The sequence below is a fragment of the Panicum virgatum genome, chromosome 3K (genome assembly GCF_016808335.1).
Source record: "Panicum virgatum strain AP13 chromosome 3K, P.virgatum_v5, whole genome shotgun sequence".
NCBI lineage: Eukaryota > Viridiplantae > Streptophyta > Magnoliopsida > Poales > Poaceae > Panicum > Panicum virgatum.
The window spans coordinates 3,138,006-3,156,683 of NC_053138.1; the positions used below are offsets into that span (position 1 = coordinate 3,138,006).

General features: G+C 40.9%; 3 protein-coding genes across 3 annotated transcripts; 1 reads left to right on the forward strand and 2 right to left on the reverse strand.

The window, feature by feature from the left end:
* Positions 1–256: 256 nt before the first annotated feature.
* Positions 257–3,159, reverse strand: LOC120696819 (RNA polymerase II subunit A C-terminal domain phosphatase SSU72-like). Its single transcript, XM_039979828.1, has 4 exons — positions 2,808–3,159; positions 2,255–2,400; positions 2,018–2,136; positions 257–789 (listed from the first exon to the last, which is right to left on the reverse strand). The coding sequence occupies exons 1-4, from the start codon at positions 3,038–3,040 to the stop codon at positions 685–687; spliced, it is 603 nt and encodes a 200-aa protein (XP_039835762.1). The 5' UTR covers positions 3,041–3,159; the 3' UTR covers positions 257–684.
* A 776-nt stretch (positions 3,160–3,935) lies between these two features.
* Positions 3,936–10,173, forward strand: LOC120696817 (chaperone protein dnaJ GFA2, mitochondrial-like). Its single transcript, XM_039979827.1, has 18 exons — positions 3,936–4,084; positions 4,177–4,252; positions 4,347–4,397; positions 5,135–5,226; positions 5,602–5,685; positions 5,784–5,822; positions 6,012–6,107; positions 6,618–6,656; positions 6,741–6,828; positions 6,910–6,974; positions 7,267–7,341; positions 7,619–7,691; positions 8,042–8,133; positions 8,249–8,320; positions 9,316–9,372; positions 9,487–9,535; positions 9,714–9,780; positions 9,867–10,173. The coding sequence occupies exons 1-18, from the start codon at positions 4,031–4,033 to the stop codon at positions 9,955–9,957; spliced, it is 1,260 nt and encodes a 419-aa protein (XP_039835761.1). The 5' UTR covers positions 3,936–4,030; the 3' UTR covers positions 9,958–10,173.
* A 592-nt stretch (positions 10,174–10,765) lies between these two features.
* LOC120700355 lies at positions 10,766–18,632 on the reverse strand. Its single transcript, XM_039984574.1, has 7 exons — positions 18,615–18,632; positions 18,223–18,493; positions 18,072–18,156; positions 17,951–17,985; positions 14,534–14,622; positions 13,266–13,332; positions 10,766–11,231 (listed from the first exon to the last, which is right to left on the reverse strand). The coding sequence occupies exons 1-7, from the start codon at positions 18,630–18,632 to the stop codon at positions 11,122–11,124; spliced, it is 675 nt and encodes a 224-aa protein (XP_039840508.1). The 3' UTR covers positions 10,766–11,121.
* Between the last annotated feature and the right edge of the window lie 46 nt (positions 18,633–18,678).

Here is an 18,678-nt window from a genome sequence, read left to right on the forward strand (position 1 = left end):
TTAGGGGCCAATAATTTGAAGCAAATGTGGTTAGCGAATACATGTCACATACAGCTAAGATGGTAGTCTGAACAGAAACAGAGAGGCAGCTTGGAAGAATGGAAGGTGTCTATATCCCGGATGCTGGCACCAGCAGACGATCCATCATCGCCTTGCAGATGACACAAGTCTGGGCGTGATAGAAACCAGCAAGCGAGCAAAATGACATGAAAAGCTGTCGACATCAATGTTGATATCATAGAAAGATGCTGCAGCGTGTGACCAGAAAAATACATGAATGCATTCCAAGTGATTTTTAGTCAGTCAGGCACTCAGGCAGCGAGAAATGCATGTCCTGTTTGTATGGCTTTGCTTTCTGAATTTTACTACTACTACCTACTAAAAACTCCAAACAGAACCCAAACTCATGACTCAAATCTAAACAACATTACAAATTGGATGAGAAGTTCAAGAATCAAGATGATGGCTTCAATGCAACATCAGCATCATCTGTACCATCCAACACTGATAACACAACGAAAAATAGCTACCAGATATTTCTTCTTAGGTTAATTCTTCAGCGTGGAAGAACCTGAGCGACACTGCCACAACATTGATGCTTCATTGCAGTGCAGATTTTACTAGAATGCCAGAGTTATCCACCGTCCACTGCTGCTTCGGTGTCCCACACAGGAGCTATACAAGTTAGTAGAATGCAATGCTGTATGCAAGCCTCCGCTTGTGCTGCTTCTCGAATCCAGTAATCAGGTCATCGATAATTTCCTCCCAGTCACCATCAATTGCTTCAAGCTAGAATGGAAAAACAAAATAAATAAATTAAATTTGCTCACCAAAAACAAGCACGGCTGCCTTGGTACATTCAAATTTGTACGCAGTAATTTTGCAAAATGTATGCAGTAACTTTGCAAAACTGAGTATCTGCCATGGGGACATGGGGTGCAGTCGTGCAGAACATTTTGGCAAAAAAAAAATGACAAGAACAAAAGGGCATTCTGCAATGATAACTGGTTAGGGGCATTACATGAGGAAATAAAAGAAATACCTCAAATAGACATCATTTTATCAAATAAGATGGAAAGTTCTTTACACTGAGGATGCTCATTTGTCATTTCATAAACTGGTTCTCACTGCATAAAAGGTGTCTACTGAAATGTTTCTCCTACACTATTTTTCAAGGGACAAGAGGTCTCAAGATATGAACTACATAGTTGATCAAAATTCAAGAGGAAACAGTGATGTGTGCCTTTATTTCCAAATCACTGATAATGGGGGTTCTACAGATATATGAATGTTAGCAATAATATCAACATTCAAGTAGAAAATCAAAACATGGGATGATGGGAATGTCACGAATTTGAGCTTATTAACCATAGATACCAAACAGAACACCCATGAAATACAACTATATGCACCAATCAGGGCAATCAAATTACGTGAGAATCCACTGGTTGTAAATAGTTTGCTATAACCATAATAGTGACAGAGAAAGAAATGAATGCAAGCGTTGGTTAGCAAAGTCACTTTTATTACTACTGCAGTATACAATCATGCTAGGAAATGCAGGAGCACCCCTTGGCCTGCAGGATCCCCACTCAATTGACAAACCCTAGCCACTTGGCAGCCTGTCCTATCTCTACATTCCCTTTCTCCTTGCTCCCATCAATTGCCTCCCACCAGCACTAGCAAAACTCCCTCCCTCCCTAAGCATGCAATGAGATCATTGAATGGCAACTGCGACTCTCGAACTAGATTAGGAGTGTAATGGTTGATTCTCTTTGGGCATTTGACTCATTCAGGTCGGTGGCATCTATTTTGATTTTTATCATTCAGTTTTTATTTACTTGAAGTCATGAACTTAAGACTTAATTTTAATTCTACTGTCAAATTAAGCACACTTATAGGTCCCACGTCTATGTGGCATTATTAGATCCCCAGTATTTTGGCAAGTTACTGATTGCTCAGCCAGTCAACAGTGGGAACAGCTTATGCACTACAAAATGTTATGTTACTTTGATACCTTCTGGCACAACTCTACAGCAAGCTTTGCCCCAACACCAGCTTCTTCGTGGTTATCTTTGACATCCATATTGATTATCAGCACGCTCTTCATCAGCTTTGGCTCGCGGTTATTCATATCTGGACATAAACAACATATTTTGCTTCCATTAGTGCATGCCCACTTTTAACCGCCTGATCGATGAATCTATTCTCCTAGACCAAAACCAAGCTCCTGTTGAGAGGTGAATGAATTTACCTTCAACGACCAAGTCAAAGACCCTCTCCTCAAAGGTCATTATCATATCAAACACTCCATCGCCAGCATTGTCCTGCCACCGCTGAGGTGCCAGCTTCACCGAGGTGTTCCTCTTCAGCATTGGCAGCAGCCCGTTCCTCTTGTACCTGGATGGTTCACCACAGAAAATCCACAGTTTCGAGTTACCATGAAGGATGACCGAGAATGCAAGAGGAACACACAAACAAGCAAGGAGAAACATTCCTGACGGCCCAATCAGCAAGTACCTGTCTTGTTCAAACAATTTTTCACAAGGGTTTACTTAGTAGATAGATACATTGCAAACAAAGCTCCCCCAAATTTGCATAAGATTAGTATGGTTGCTATCTGTCTCCATCAAATGCACGCTAAATCTCGTACGAACCCCATCCAAAACCATAAAAATCAACGGTATTTTATCTAATCAATCAAGAAAAAATAAAAGGAGCATCAAGGGGACAACAAGGATGTGGTAAGCTTCATGGGCTCCCCGGGCTCAGGAGAGGGAAGATGACAATAGAGTGTTTGTACTGACAGGTCGGGGTCCTTGCGGCGGAGATCGTCGTAGATGGCGCCGTAGGGGGTGCCGAAGTCGTAGACGTTGGGCTCGTGGAGGGAGGGCCCGGGGAGCTTGACGTGGGTGCCGGTGCCGTAGGACTCGACGTCGAGCCCCGCGCGCCCCAGCTGCGAGTGCGCCTCCATGCTCCGGTTCATGTTGGACGAGCACACCATGGCGAACCGCCACCTCTTGCCCTCCGCAGCCACCATCTCGGCTCCGCCGCCGGCGAGGTAGGGGACCCTCCCGTCAGGTCAGGCTCGCCGATGGCCGCTCTCTCTCGACCGCGCTCTGACCTGAGGCTGGTTCGGGACGATGCGCTTTGAGATTCGGGTGGGCGGTCCTGGACCTGGACCGGACCGATGCGGGCGGGGTGCGGTTGTCTTGGACCGGTGCTTCCCAATTCGGCCCATTAGGCCTTGTTTTAAAGGGCCTTGTTCGCGCTAAGGGTACGTGATGTGCAAGCAGTGTTACAGCAGCCAATCCTTCATAATAATTTCATATTTTGCGAATCAGTCTATTCTTGTTTTGTTGCTGGAATATTTTTTTTGTTGCAAAAAAAATTCTATTGTTCTGTAACAAAATAAATTGTTCCGCTTGTGTAATAATTTAACTATCAGTTATACGTGTGACTTCTAACTGAGTAGAGAGTAGAGAGCCTTTTTCATGGCTCGCTCCTAAGCTGATTCAAGAAAGTTACATGATGCGACCTGTTTCTACCTGTACTTTTTAAAGTTGTTTCTACCGTTATTTTCAGTAGGCTCTAGGATGGTAATTTTACCCGAGATGCGGGTAGCGCGGGTACCCGATTAGTGAAGGTATAGGTATACTATAAGGGAGTACTTATTATATTATTTGTTTTAGTGTTAAATGCTCTAACATACAAAGCATTCATAAGAATTTCTTGTTTTATATTTCGAATAAAATTATGATTGTCTATGTCACCTTTCAAATATTTTTTGAAACATACAAAAATTAGCTGATGCATGGATAAAAGAAAGATAAATCTCATTTATGAAGCAGATTGTTTGGGTTCCAGCTGAACTTAAATTTGGAGGGCTCGCCGGCTCGGTATCGAAATGGACTTTCTTTCGATTTTCGAAAATCGGACTCTAAAACATTTTGCTGTGCCTTAAGCCACAAGGCCCCACTCGCCTTCGTGCCTGCTGCAAAGTAGGGTTCCACCGCCCACCTCCGCCGCCATGGCGCGCGCCGCCGCCTCAAGGCTCGCCGCCGCGGCGATGTCTTCCCCTACGGTGAGCCCCCTACCCCAGTCTCTCATCCCCTTTCACTTTCTCCTCCATCCAACCCAGAGTCCCTGCGGCTAACCGCTTTGCCTCCGTGCCAGCGCCAGCTGTTCTCCCGCCACCTCGCCGCCGCCGCGGCCACGGCGTGGACCGGCCCGTCGCGGCTGTTCGAACCAGGTGAGCCACTTTGCGTGGAAGGTTTGATGCCTTCCGAATGGATTGCTCGAGACAGGCTTGTGCACGTGTGTTGCTAATCCGGTGAATTGGGCAGGGAGGGAGCGGCGGAGCACGAGCTGGTGGTGCCCGAGCAGGTCTTTCCATGGTGAGTATCGGCCGATATGATGGCTTACGTTTCCATTTTTTCATACGCAGTAGTTCATTTTGTGAAAGTAGTTGTGGCTTGATGTATATGCTACAGCTGGTCCCGAAATGACAATTAAAACAAACCACATGTTCTGGTTAAGGTTAGCCCATCTTTCTGCTTTCTACCCGGGGAGCCAGCATTTTTACCATTTGCATACAACTTTGTTAGATTCGTGTAATTAAATCATCTGATTCATTTAAGAGCCACCACCCCAAGTGATCTCCAGTGCTATGTTTTTTCTTCTTCTGTTTTTACACTACAAACAGATCATCTTCCCACCCCCTCTCTCTGAAAAAGGAGAACAATTATTTGCATGTGACTTAAATGAGGTGGTTACACAAAATTTAAGATTGTCCAAAAAACAAAAATTTAAATGATGATCCATACACATAAAAAACAACAACAACAAACCTTTTATTTCCAATCAAGTTGTGGTAGACTAGAGATCATAAAACCCAACACTTGGCACCCCATATTAAAAAAAAATATACTGGGGCACGAAAATAAACAACTGGATTGTCTTTGCGGTTGCTGATACTAAGTTTTCTTTGGTGCTTAGGGTTGCTTCTTAAGCAACTTTGGTGCTTAGGGTTGCTTCTTAAGTAAATTGTAAATTTTATTTCTTAAACATGGTTGCTATTATTTTTGATGCACTAGTCGCCTATGATAAAACATCTGCATTTCCATGATGTCAGCCACATGGAGGATGAATGCAAGGGATTATTATGATGTGCTTGGAGTGAGCAAGGATGCTTCTGCACCAGATATAAAGAAGGCATATTATGCGGTATGCATCTTTATTTGTCTTAGTGTGGATGTACACCTCCTTTGGAAACAAAGCTAGGGTATTGTCTATTGATTGGACATCATTAAACTTCTGGGGTTTCATATTCCTTAATTCCCCAATGTTACTGTACTTGAGTGCTGAACAGGAATGGCCCAAATGAATTTTGGTGTGTTGTTTGGCTTATATGCTTTTGTTTGTTCCACCAATGCAAATGCTACAGTACAAACTTGTTTGGCCATTTATTTGTTGCATGCTGACTGTATCATCCTCTCAATAATTTTATTTCTTCCATTTTTGCTCCCATTGATTTGGTTTCTTCTCCTTTGTGTAATCTGAGAAACTTTTGTTTTTACTGATCTTATCATTCTTCTCCAGCTCGCAAAGAAGTTCCATCCTGATACCAATAAAGTTGATGCTGATGCAGAAAAAAAGTTTCAGGAAGTTAACCGTGCCTATGAGGTATGAGGTTCTTGCAGATAATTTAGTTACCTTTTATGAAACATAAATTTGTAGTACATGATCATTGTAAATGCTGATATTATCTGTGCATTTTTCAGGTCTTGAAGGATGATGATAAGCGTGAAATATATGATCAGGTTACTGGCATGTCTCTTTTTTTAATGAAACAAAAATTGTGATAATATAAAACTATGATAAGCTTGTACCTTATGTGTTTATCTTTGCTTGCATAGTCGGTAGCAGCATTAACTTCCATCACCCATGAAACCTTCTTTTGCCATAACAGTAAGTTATTTTGTGCTTAGTATAACTTTTGTAATTGGCAGCTTGGACCAGAAGGATATAAGCGTCATGCATCAGGCAGTGACCCTGCAGGGCAGGGTTTTCCTCAGGGTAACCCATTTGGTGACATCTTCACTGACGTAAGAGCAATTGTCCTCGGGATTTTATTTTATGTATCATTAATTTGCCCTAGATTGATCTGTACTCTCATTGTATTACACCTGTCATTTGGTGAAGTTATGCATGAGACCTATGATTCACAACTTAAATATGCGATATTTCTGTTCGATTGTTTTGCCAGCTGCAACTGTGAAAAACATGAATGGAAAAGAAATTGTATGCAGGTGGCCATGAAAAATCATGTTACAAGATTCTAATTTTTTTATATGCAGTTCTATTATTTTCTTTCTTCTGCCTAGGCCTTTGTCTATATTGTAACATGAAATGAACACAGCTTTTGATTTTAATATAAACAACATATTAGCATTTGTCATGCGGCAGACTAAACATGATTTGAACAGTACCTTCTCAATATTTAGCAAATTCCTCTTCTCATTTTTCAACTCTCTTATGCATATAATTCACTCCTTGTTTATCTGCATTTGAACTGTTATACGCACCTCATATATTTTAATTTTGTTGTCCGACAGATCTTTGATAATGCATACAGAGGAGGCCAAGATGTCAAGGTTCAATTAGTTTTTGGTGTATTTGTTTGCTTTCAATCAAACATATTGATGCAATGGTTGTTTTCTTCATCCCACGAACTGTAGGTTTCTGTTGAACTATCATTCATGGAAGCTGTCCAAGGATGCAGAAAAACCATTACATATGAAGCTGATACTTTCTGTGGAACTTGCAGTATGTGCTTCTGTTCATTTCATTGATGATCCTCCCCTTTTGTTCTTGTTTTTAATCCGAACATCTATTTTGTTTTTGCAGATGGAAGTGGCGTCCCCCCTGGAACTGTGCCTAAAACATGTAAAACATGTAAAGGTTCCGGTGTGGTAAGTATCCTTTGTCAACACATTTTGCCATGGCATGTTTCTTACAGATCAGCACCTCCAGTTAATAATAGATGGTATATTAGCAAGTTGATTCCGTTCACAAATTCCTTCTGTTTCTGTTATTCAAAGCAATTTTTTTCCCACCATCCCTGGAACTGAAAGTGTTAACTGTTTCCTTGTTCTGTCTTGTGTGCTTGGAGCTCCAATAACAGTATATTAGATTGGATTACCACAAAAAAACAGTATATTAGCTAGGAGTGCTCTGACCATCAACATGTTGCCATGAATGCAGATATTCATGCAGAAGGGTATATTTACTGTTGAATGTACGTGTTCGATATGCAGTGGAAGCGGAAAAATTGTGAAGGTGAATTTTTATCCTTTTTCACTAGTATATTCATGTAAATTTGGTTATCCGATGTTAATTTCTGCAGTAAGTTGCACATTATAAAATCTCATTTGTTATGGGCCATGGTCATTCCTTGAAATGTTAAGCAACATTCGTGTTCGTGTCGCTTTGAGTGTACTTAGTTCTTTAGGGGCAAACTTTTTCTGACAAACATTTTACTGCATACCTATATATGTGGTTTATCACTTGTGATGATGTTTTTTTCTTCATGGCTAACTTGAAAAATGATTTGTAGAATTTTTGCAAGACATGCAAAGGACACCAGGTAGTTAAGGGGAAAATGTCAGTCAAGCTAGACATAATGGCAGGTAAGGTGGAAGTTTCTTACTGATATATGTATATGCTTGACATGCTATCTGGATTTTGTGTTCATTATACAAAATGTTAACTACATATATTTCTTTTTTCTTGGTGGTTTGTATGCTGTAAAGTGTAAACTAGTGGTATAATTAAGACTACTACTAGCCTATGTGGAATTAAAAGAGATTCCAACTGGAGTACTTGGTATTATACATATAACGTCTTTTATGCACTAGCACTACTAAGTTAAATATACAAGGCAAATAAATCATTGAGCTGCTCTGTTATAAAATAATTATGGTACTTGGTATTACCATACTTGTGTTTTGGGTATATTATAACTGGAATCCCTTTTCAGGAATTGATGATAATGACACCATGAAGGTTTTTGGTAAGGGCGGTGCAGATGTCGAGCGCAATAAGCCTGGTGATCTTTATGTTACTATCAAGGTTCCATTTCAATTTTTTTCTCTGTATATGCCAATTCTTGCCCTGACTTTAGTCAGTACTATGCAAGATCTCAAGAAAGTAAAAGATGAAATTAATTTTCATTTTCCTATTACAGGTCAGAGAGGACCCTATCTTTCGACGAGAAGGCAACCATGTGCATGTTGATTCTGTTTTAAGCATTTCCCAGGTCAATCTCGTTCTTCTAACTTTTTTTTTTGGTTTGCACTCTGATCGAGGTACATGTCCATGCTATGCAAGTTCCATCTTTGTTTCAAATAAATCAATTTACATCTTACTAGCAAGCACACAGTAAGCAATCCTGCTTTCTTTTGTACCATCACATGGTGTACGATGGATGCATCCGACTTGAGCTAGGATTTAGTTAACATTAGATATGTTATTTTTTTCTTTTCTGGAGAGAAAAATGACAAAAGGTATACCATGAGAACTAACAAAGTGCTTGGATACCTTTTTTCCACTTGAACCCAGCCATAGAATTCAACAAACTGCCTCCCACATGCAAGAGGTTTATTTTTACACATCTTTTCGGTTACCTCTTTATCCATCCTTCCCCTCAATCTGAATTCTCATTCTGAGGCTTGTCTGGTGGCAACTGGGCAGATACGCCATCTGACCATTAGCCTCTATCAACACTGGCGTTTCCACCACTCAAGCCTCCATTGACTCTTCCAAACACTATACCATACCATCTCTTGATCTTTATTAGTCGCCACTTGCCGTAGATCTAGCCAGTAAATGTGCATGGCTGGACTAGGACGATTTGGTGGCAAGGGCAAGTAGGCACGTCCAGGCATGCCAGAGCAGCTATCACGGTCCCTCACACGGCCAGGCATGCCAGAGCAGCTATCATGCACACTGACAAATACCAGTCAATGGAATTGGTGGGTGCACACTGCACTAGCCCAGAGCACAATGGTGTAAGGGACGAGCGCGTAGGTCTGTTGAGTGGAGGTGGATATCCATTCAGAGGCATGGCATGTTAATGTGGGCCCAAAGTTCCATGGCCGCAAGCACCCTGAGTCCTTGATTCTGCATACACAGGCATGCTTGATCAAGGTCACCAGTCCAGAGTTTGGTACTCTCATAGGAATGCTGTCTAAATAGTTTCCCTCCCTCCCTCGAAGAGCTCTAAATTCTAAAACAGTAAACTGCTCATTACAGGCTGTCTTAGGTGGAACCGTCTTGGTACCAACCCTCACTGGAAATGTTACCGTCAAGGTATGTGTTCATTCTTATGACGTTTCACATTCTTCCTGCATGACTGCCAATCACTGCAGCATACCTCTACTTGATGCCCTAACTCTTGCCATGCTCGTGATATTATTTGTCTAGGTTCGTCAAGGTACCCAACCGGGAGAGAAGGTCGTCCTTCGGGGCAAAGGTTTGTTACTGGAGTTACCATATGTCCCTTTTTAATGGATTTTTGGATTGCACTCTGGCCTTTTGCTCCTTGATAACTGGTGGAAGGGAAAGCATGCTGGATGATAGATATTAGTTTTTTTTTCTGTTCTTTTGTCAGATGATAGTAATGTAATTAACATATATACTTTTATTTTCAGGAATAAAAGCAAGAAACTCATCGATGTTTGGGAATCAGTATGTTCACTTCAATATCAGGATTCCAACGTACGGCTTGCCGCCTCCAGCAAATTGTCATTTCAATTTTATTCAACAAATCAGTAGGGTAATCACAAAAACATTCCTGTTTTCAGGGAGGTCACAAAACGGCAACGGGAGTTGATAGAGGAGTTCGATAAAGAGGAGTGCACAGATCGGGAAAGGGTTGCGGCTGCCACCGGTTGAAATTTTCGGCCCCTGGCATTCATTGGTCTATAGAGCCACCATTAGTTGATGGCCCCAGCCCCCTCTATAAGGTGCTGTAGGCACCAAAACTTCTTGTAACATTTTGACCCTTATATAGCAGCTATCTGATGTATAATGTATATACATTACGCGCTGTTGCTACGCTAAATTATTGCAACAATTTCAATTCTTTATGGTGCAGCTATGCTTATATGATGAACTACTGAACTAGGGACAGATCAAAGATAGCGGGACAGTTTTCCAGCCTTTTGTGACACCATGGAATGATGGCCTACAGTAATAATCTTTTGATGTGTGCCGTGTCTGAAGAGTGACTGAGTGAGCCTTTGGGTTTTGGCACGACAAGGTTTGTATAATTGTATATGCAATTTTGTGAGACACTAATCATTTTGCTTTATATGCTGTTATTAAAAAAAAGGATCCGGCTAATGTACGGCTGGTCGTAAATTAGGCCGGCGGTACGGCTTTTCCTTTTATAGCAACCCGGTATCAGGTTTATCCCTTTTTGGCAAAATAACTGCCACCTACCTGCGTTTCGCAGAATAAGAACAAAAATAATGATGTCAGCGCATGCAAATTAATTTGAGGTTTAAAAATGCTATAATTTTTCAACCAAGCATCGGAACTAAAATCTAATTGCATCACTGAGTTGCCCTTAATAAAATCATCAAAACAAGATCTCACTTCAATATGTTTCAATGATATTTTTCTCATAAAGTTCCAAAAGCACTTTTGTTGAAAGTTGAAAGCATATCATAATAAACTCTAAAACAATTTTGAATAAATATACAAGCAAATAAAACAGATCGATTTGAAGCAAAATTAGAGTAAATATATACAAACAAATAACATTACAACAAATACCTATTTGCTTCCTTTCCTGACCACACCATGACTTACAATGCTTTTAAGAAAATAACATAATTAGAGGAAAGCACTAGAGGTTGAAGACTTGGCAGGATGTTGCCAATATTATTGCCTAGTTTTGAAAATGCTTCTAGTATTTGATGTATTTGTCTATTGGAAAGTACTGAAATGCGTCTCGTAATTGATGTATTTGCCTACTAGAAAGTAATGAAATGCTTCTAGTAATTGATATTGGAAAGTGCTGAAAATGCTTCTACTATTTGAGAAAAATACTTCTTATTGTCGTTCACCCGTGAAGTTGCATCCTCTCCACACTTCTTCAGCTGTAGAGATTGAGAAATCTGATGATTCTTTCTTGCTCCACTCCAGATAAGAGCGATGAGCAACTGAAAAGAAGAGTAGCAAAGCTAGAAAGAAATTAGAAAATTGTCAAGAACACTAGAACTCATGCTAATGGCAATGCGAGTAGGATCAAAGAATTCAAACCAAACTAGTAATCACTATCCATTGCATGGCAGATCTTATGGCATTGCAGGTTGCTGGATGCTGATTGCACATAGTGGTAGAGGAATAATATCTAGTATAAGTGCTAGTAGATGTATGTGAATATACTACTTAAGGCAACTACTGAAATATATTATATTGTTGCCTATGAAGAACCATATTATTCCATAATACAGAAACATGTTGTTGCCTACTGAAATATATTATATTTCTTAATCTGGAATTACATTTTTGCCTACCGAGGAAAAAGTTGCATGCAACGCTTATGTACTAATTAACAGAAAGTAGAAACTTTTCTAAATTGCTTCATGTGAACATTTTAAATGCTAGTTGGATAGTATTTAAATGCATACAATTTTATTTTAATCTGGAACACAATAGGTAAGAAAAAAGCTATGTTGGTTATTGAAATGGTGACAGCACAGTCAACAACCACAATTCATAAGAACCGAACATCACATGGCATGCATCTATTTGGGATGAAAACTAAAATAATCTCATACAATCACATTAACCGGAACCTTTTCCATCAATACATATTGATACTAATACACAATGGACAAGGATAAAACAATTTAATGATATCAAATAAGCAAAATGACAATTCAAGTACCAAGGTGAGATGTTCATTTTACTTGTGGAAATATACACATGAAAAATACTAAATTAGAACAAAAAAATGCTAAACTAAAATTAATAATTTGCATGTTCATTTAGCGTAAGTTGCCTACATGAAATCCAATAAATGATGTAGTTGCCTACATGACAAATGCTAGGTGTGGTTATTTGAATCGCATTAACCAGGTTATCAGGTGAATCGCAAAAATATACTAAAAAGTGTTGTCTATACCCTGAAGGTATACACAATTAAAAAAGCAACTATTTGGTTTCTGCATATGTAAATTATCCAAGCTACCGTATCTCTGCTACAGCCCCCCGCCCAACAAAAACCAATATCAAGCTATCGTCTCCAAATTGTCTCCTCATAGCTATCATTCAGTTAAGCTATCGTTCTTCTGATGAATAAATGGCATGTCTAAAAAAGCATACTAGCTTCAGTCCAATATCCAGTGGCAAGTCAAATGCCCCAGCCAGCCAAAAAAACACTTATTGTCCTCTACTATCAGGTGGCTGGGATAGAAATGGTAAAAATGATGCAACCATCAAGCCCAGGTCCTGATCTTAGTTATTTATTCTCTACTATATTTACATTTAAGGTCTCAACGATATGATGTAGACTACACTGCTCAACTATATCAACTACACCTATGCAAGATTAAAACACAATTATATGGATGCCTAGTTAAGCTAAAAACAAAAATCTAGCAACTAGGTATATTCTATATTGTTTCTTATATTGAATTAAAAAAGGAAATGGGTCTGCTTGACATACCTTTCTACAATTTCTCACCAGAAGGAGGCAGCCCTTCCCACTAGCAGCAAAAATTTAACATTAGGGGCTTTGAATTCGCAACAGTAAAGACTGAAAAAATGCCTACTAAATTGCATTTTTCTAACCATACTTTTTACTGATAGTAAAGTAAAAATATGATTGTTGATCGCATTGTTTTGCCTGATGAAAAGTACAAAAATGCTAATCTAGAATGGATGTAGAACACACCTGTATTATTGATATTTCGGGAATCCTATTATTGCCTACTAAAGTATATTGGTTTGCCTAATTTAATAGCATATTATAGCCTAATGAATTACATCATTTTGCCTAATTTACAACTATGATATTTATCTACTATGTATTGGTGAGAGCCAAAAGAAAGATATCATGGTTATGCTATAAAATTACTGAAAAGGATTGAAAACTAGCGATAAAAGCAAGGAATGATATGAATCAAAAAATATTTTGGAGGAGAAGGCCTAAAAACCATTAGTCGAGCTGAGGCCTCCTAGGGACAAACCGCTGGCTATGGAAGTCGTCGCATGCTCTCTTGGTCCGCTCGGGCCGTGCGGGTCCACGCCGTCGCGCTGGCCAAAATAATCAAACCAATAAAAGATCTTGTTGCATTGCAGGTTGCTGAATGGTGATTGCACAAGTGCTAGTAGTTGTATGTGACATACTATTTATGGCAAACAATAAAAGAAGAATTATGAAATGGTCGATAAAAGATTGCCTGCTTTAAGTGGTGTATTAGCATAGATAACTCCCATGATGAATGAACATACCATTTTGCTCAAACTATATGGTTTGATGATACTTTACTCGTACAACAATAAACATTCTTTCTAGGAGTTGTAGATATATTATAATGATCTCAGGAGCAACTTAAAGCATATGTGTAGTTTACTACATATGATTTGTTAGTCAGATCAACTAAAAAATGTACAGTGTGAGTCGCGATAAATCAACAAACTATATTTAGACAGCAAAAACAACATCAACGCAATCTATAATTTATAAACATGTACAACTTGAGCCCATCTCTAATGGTGACTGTGCTATTGCTGCATCTTCAGACCAATCCATATTTACAGCGTCCCAAACAAAAAGAGGGCACTGAAAAAAGGACAAAACACAAAGTGCCGCTGCTCACCACACAAAAAGCATAAAAAAGACCAAGGTAATGATTAAGGAAAACAATCAGCAATCCCAAATTAATTTTCCTACATGAGAAACAATGCAAAAGCTAGGAGACGTGCTACAACTTTGAGTCATTAAGTAAAAGTAAAATAAGCATTTGTTGTCAGATGGAGGAAAAAGTTATAGAACCACCGGGTTTTTTTTATCAAAACTGATTAAAAACTGACACATATAGAGGTAAAATTACATGAGCTAAGTGCAGTAAAATTTGTATCAATCTGGAGCAGCTGTTGTAGAAGGCCAGAAATCAACATTGGCTTGCATCGATTGGACTCCCTGCTGAACCACAAGATAAGTACCTATCTCTACCAGCGCTGCAGACACTCCCACCAAAATTTTGCTGCCGCCAATCACTCCCCTATAGATAAAATTTTCCTGCAACAAATCTCTACCAAAATGCTACTGCAGCCAGTGGGTGGGGGCTAAAAATACATGCAGCAATATAGAAATGAAATCCTAAAAATGAAAAAACACCAAGACAAAAGCCGAACCGGGTTGAATCGCATGGAGGACCAGACAACACCCACACAGGAGAATACCCGGGGGGAATCGCATGCATCTAGTTGATTCGATGGGCATGGGGTTTACCTCTGAAAAACGCCCGGTGTTGCGACCGCCGGCGAGGAGCACAGGCCGGGCACCGATTCGATGTCCCAGCACCTCACAGTCCCCTTGATCTGGTGATGAGAGGAACAAAAATCGCTGGAATCACTCTTCGCCGCCTGCGCCCCCAACCCCATCCTTTCACTGGGCGATGGAAACAAAGCTGAAAGTAAAAGGCACCCCAAATCAGAGAGAGTGAGAGAGAGAGGTTTCAGCCCCGCCTAAATTAATCCGGCTTAAGTACGCTAACCATCATCAAACGATAATAAGGGTTAACACGCACTTAAAACGGAGTAATCTGGCAGTGCTGTCGGGTAAAATCCCGATTAAACCACTTGAAACAGGATCGACAAAGCAGTTCAGAGAGTACAACATTCCACAAATTTTACAATACAGATTATGAAACTGAATTATTATTACAAACCAAGTTTGAATTTATAAAAGTACAACAGAGTTCAAATTTGACGAAAAACGAACGATAGTCTAGCGTCGAAACCAGACGTCATGATGAAGCCCGTACATGACGTCAATCGTAACCTCCGATGCACCACCTGAAAAACAAAGCCACAAGCAAGGCTGAGTATACTAATACTCAGCAAGGCTTACCCGACTAAGGGTATACTTAGCCCTTTATCTAGACATGCAATGCTTTTGGCTTGAGGGTTTGTTTGCCGAAAAGCAATAGAGAGTAGATCCTTAATTTCATATTTTAGCATTCAGGTTCTAGTTCAATTAACCATTCTAGGTGAGCATCTATCCAATAGCATACATGGTGGAAATAATTATCTTTCATCATCCAACCAACCATATTCATCATCATCATCTTTCACTTCTTACTCTATGTGGCAAAAGCATAGAATAGTGCTGATATTGTTATAAGAGATACTTTACTGGTTCACTAGTGCGCAGTAACATTTTCAGGTCATTTGATGTAACAAATAAATCATAAAAAACTCATGAATCTATTACTACTAGTGTAAAAAAACAAAACTCTAGGGTAAATACTGCAAGTTCTGGTAATGAAATTTGACCAGTAGGTTAGATTCCTTAAGATGAGCTTGTGGTAAAGTTTTCATAATTTATTGAGCTATATAGCAAGCATAGGAATTTAGATTCCTTTCCTAGGCATTTATCTAACTACAAATCTACAGAGTAAACTACTTAGTTTCAGTGGCTAAAATTTTACAGGCATGATCATGTTCTGAGAACCAAGCTCTAGTAAAAATATGAGATTTTTCTAATGAAATAAACTAGGGTTTTTGATTTACAAATTTTATTCATGAATAAATCAAAAGGACTAGTTATACTTTACTAAAAATTCCCAAAATTTTTCTATAGCATCTAGAAACTACAGTAATGCTTATGTAAAAATTTAAGCTCAGTAAAACTAAAATAGAACCCTGTGTATTTAATTCTATTTAACAAAGGCATAAACCAAGATCTAATGAAACCTATATCTAGAGTAGTCAAAATGTCCTCAAATTTTTACAGCAAGCTATTCATCTAGGGTGTAGCACAGTTTCCAAAAACTAGCCTTAGTTCATGACTACAACAGGAGATACATTTGTGTGCTATTTAATCTAATCTTTATCCTAGATTAAATTAGAAGCATAATATGAACATATGACTGTAACAAAAGTTGTAGGTTTTGATCTAAGGATTCGAAAACATTTTAGTTTGTATTTTTCTGATTTTTCTAAGATTTTATATGGAATTTACAAGTTTTCTATTTTTGAAAACAAAAGAAAAAGGAAGCGAACTTTTGCATCTAGGCCCCTGGAAGTTTGTTTCTTCTCAGGGAAGGTCCCTGGCGGACAGGACAGAACAGAGGAGAGTTTGCGCGGCGTTTTCCGGCGAGGGGAGGCACCGGAGGTGGGGGCTAGGTTGGGGGAAATGAAGAGGAGTTCGAGCCGCACCTGCAGATGGTCTCGATGGGGGTTGGGGTGGCCCGAAGCGGGCTGTCCGCGGGCGCCGGCGACCGGCGGCGGCCCTGTGCCGCGGCTACGGCACTCCGGCGAGGGGGAGGCGGCTTGGCTGGGCTTGGGAGCTCCGTTGGGGCGAGGTGAAGCCGTTCCCGGGGTTGATTGGAGCTGTGGGAGGGCGGAGGTGGGAGCTCGACGTGGAGCGGGCGACCGGCGGCGGTCTGAACCGCGGCGGCGCCGCTCCGGCGGCCCTGGGCGGAGGCGAGCGGGTCGAGGAGCTGCGCCATGGCGAGAGGAAGCTCGCTGCGGGGTCTACTCGGGCGGAAAGGTGCCGGAGGTGGGGTCTCCTCAGTGAGCCCGTGCTCCGCGGCAACAATGGCGGCGGCCATGGCCGTGGTTCTGGGCGAGCTCGGCTCGGTTTGCTTGGGCCAGAGAGGGAAGGGGGAGAGGGAGGGTGGGAACGCATGCTGCACGAGCTCAAGGGAGAGGAGAGGGCCAAGGGAGCAGGGGAGATGGAGAAGTGGCGCACGGCACGACTCGGCGCGTCGACCGCGTCGACCGTCCTCGGCGCGTCGACCGCATCGACCGTCCTCGGCGTGCGCGCAGGGAGATGGCGCCTCGTGGAGAGGTCGAGAAGCGTCGGGGAGGAACTGGGGGCACGGCGCGTGGCCGACCAGTGGACGGGATGCCGTCCCCGACATTCGCCGTCGACGAACGGCGTCGTCACGGCGAGAAACAGAGGAGGGAGGAGAGATGGTGGTGATGTCAAAGCTGTAAATAACTCGAAGTTCCAAAGTCCAGTTTGTAAACTCAGCTTTTCTCCTTCTTCATGGCCTCAAACGGAAAACTTTTGAATACCAAAGTTGTTCAAAATCTCGAGATCTACAACTTTCATTTTAGGCAAAAATTCATTTGAGGCTTCGTTTGAAAGGTAAAATTTAAAACTTGTGTACGTTAGAAAAGTTACTATACGTTTCGAAATTCAAATTTTTCTCCCATTTTTGTGTGGCAACTCGAAAAACTTTGAACACAAAAGTTGTTCATCTTTTGAAAACCTACAGCTTTGGTTTTGGACAAAAAATCATTTGAGCTATATTTTAGAAATTATTTTCAAAGCAGATTAGTTTGAAATTTGACAGATAGTTTAAATCTTTGAATAATACGGTTCAAAGGACCTGTCATTGTATGTTCAAACTTTTATTTTCTCTCTTTGACTTCAACAAAACTTTGATTTAACATGATTTTAGAGAGATGCCTATTCGATTTCATATGTATACTCGCATTGGTTTACAAAATTATTTACGGTTTCTGACCTATACATCTATACACATACACATGCATGCACACATAAATGTATTCGATTCCATTTTCTTGGTTGATTATGCATGATATCATATTTAATATTTCTTACTTAGCATTTTAAAACTCTGGATGTCACACGGTCACCCCGCGGAAGGGAGAGGTTGGGGAGGTCGCTCACCTGATTCTAAATATGCCACCGCAATCAAAGCCACACTAGATGCTGTAGTCCGCGCAAAAAAAAAGCGCCCAAATTAGAAACAAGTTGTGCATAGATTCAGATGCGTGGAGTGTGAGCTCACCTATGTGATCTGCGCTTCCAGCACTCCCTCCCCTTCTGGATCAATTCCAGTTGCTCGCGTCGATGACCTCCACCAAAAACAAACGCTGGAAAAATCCAAAATCAAAATGCCGTAGATAGAAATGATGTGAGAGCGCTGGGGAAATACTCGCCAGGGTCTGATCTCTGCTTCAATCCCAAGGGGAATCCAGATGTGCGCGTCGACGGTGGGTGATGCGAGCAAATTTGCTGGTGGATGCGGGAGCGGATGGAGGAGACTGGAGAGAGAGAAACTCTAGAGAGAAGATGAGCAGATGAAATGAACTGGCACGCGAGACGAGACCCTTCACTTTCTAGAACGTGGGACCGGCCTGTCGGGTGCACGTGGTCGGCGAGCGCTGGCTCGTTGGATCCGCAAGGCAGTAGATGGAACTGGCCGTTCAACTAGACAAAAAATACGGCCTGCTGTTATAAAGTCATTACCTAAAAAAAATGCTCGGTACAAGTACATGCCATCGGTCTAGAAAAAAAAAAGGAAAGTAGGAGAAAGAGAGTAGGCATGTACATGCGAGCAGGATTGCATATGCAGCCCGTAATTTCGGCCCAACTTTGTGAACGGGAGCTGGGCC

Coding starts and splice junctions, on each gene's coding strand:
- LOC120696817 (XM_039979827.1), top strand. CDS start 4,031: ATGGCGCGCGCCGCCGCCTCAAGGCTCGCCGCCGCGGCGATGTCTTCC. Junction 6,975..7,266: donor CATGTAAAGGTTCCGGTGTG/GTAAGTATCCTT, acceptor CCATGAATGCAG/ATATTCATGCAGAAGGGTAT. Junction 9,373..9,486: donor CTGGAAATGTTACCGTCAAG/GTATGTGTTCAT, acceptor TTATTTGTCTAG/GTTCGTCAAGGTACCCAACC.
- LOC120696819 (XM_039979828.1), bottom strand. CDS start 3,040: ATGGTGGCTGCGGAGGGCAAGAGGTGGCGGTTCGCCATGGTGTGCTCG. Junction 2,137..2,254: donor CTTTGACTTGGTCGTTGAAG/GTAAATTCATTC, acceptor GTTTATGTCCAG/ATATGAATAACCGCGAGCCA. Junction 790..2,017: donor CTGTAGAGTTGTGCCAGAAG/GTATCAAAGTAA, acceptor TTTCCATTCTAG/CTTGAAGCAATTGATGGTGA.
- LOC120700355 (XM_039984574.1), bottom strand. Junction 17,986..18,071: donor TGGAAGCGCAGATCACATAG/GTGAGCTCACAC, acceptor TACAGCATCTAG/TGTGGCTTTGATTGCGGTGG. Junction 13,333..14,533: donor ACACCGGGCGTTTTTCAGAG/GTAAACCCCATG, acceptor TATTTTGGCCAG/CGCGACGGCGTGGACCCGCA.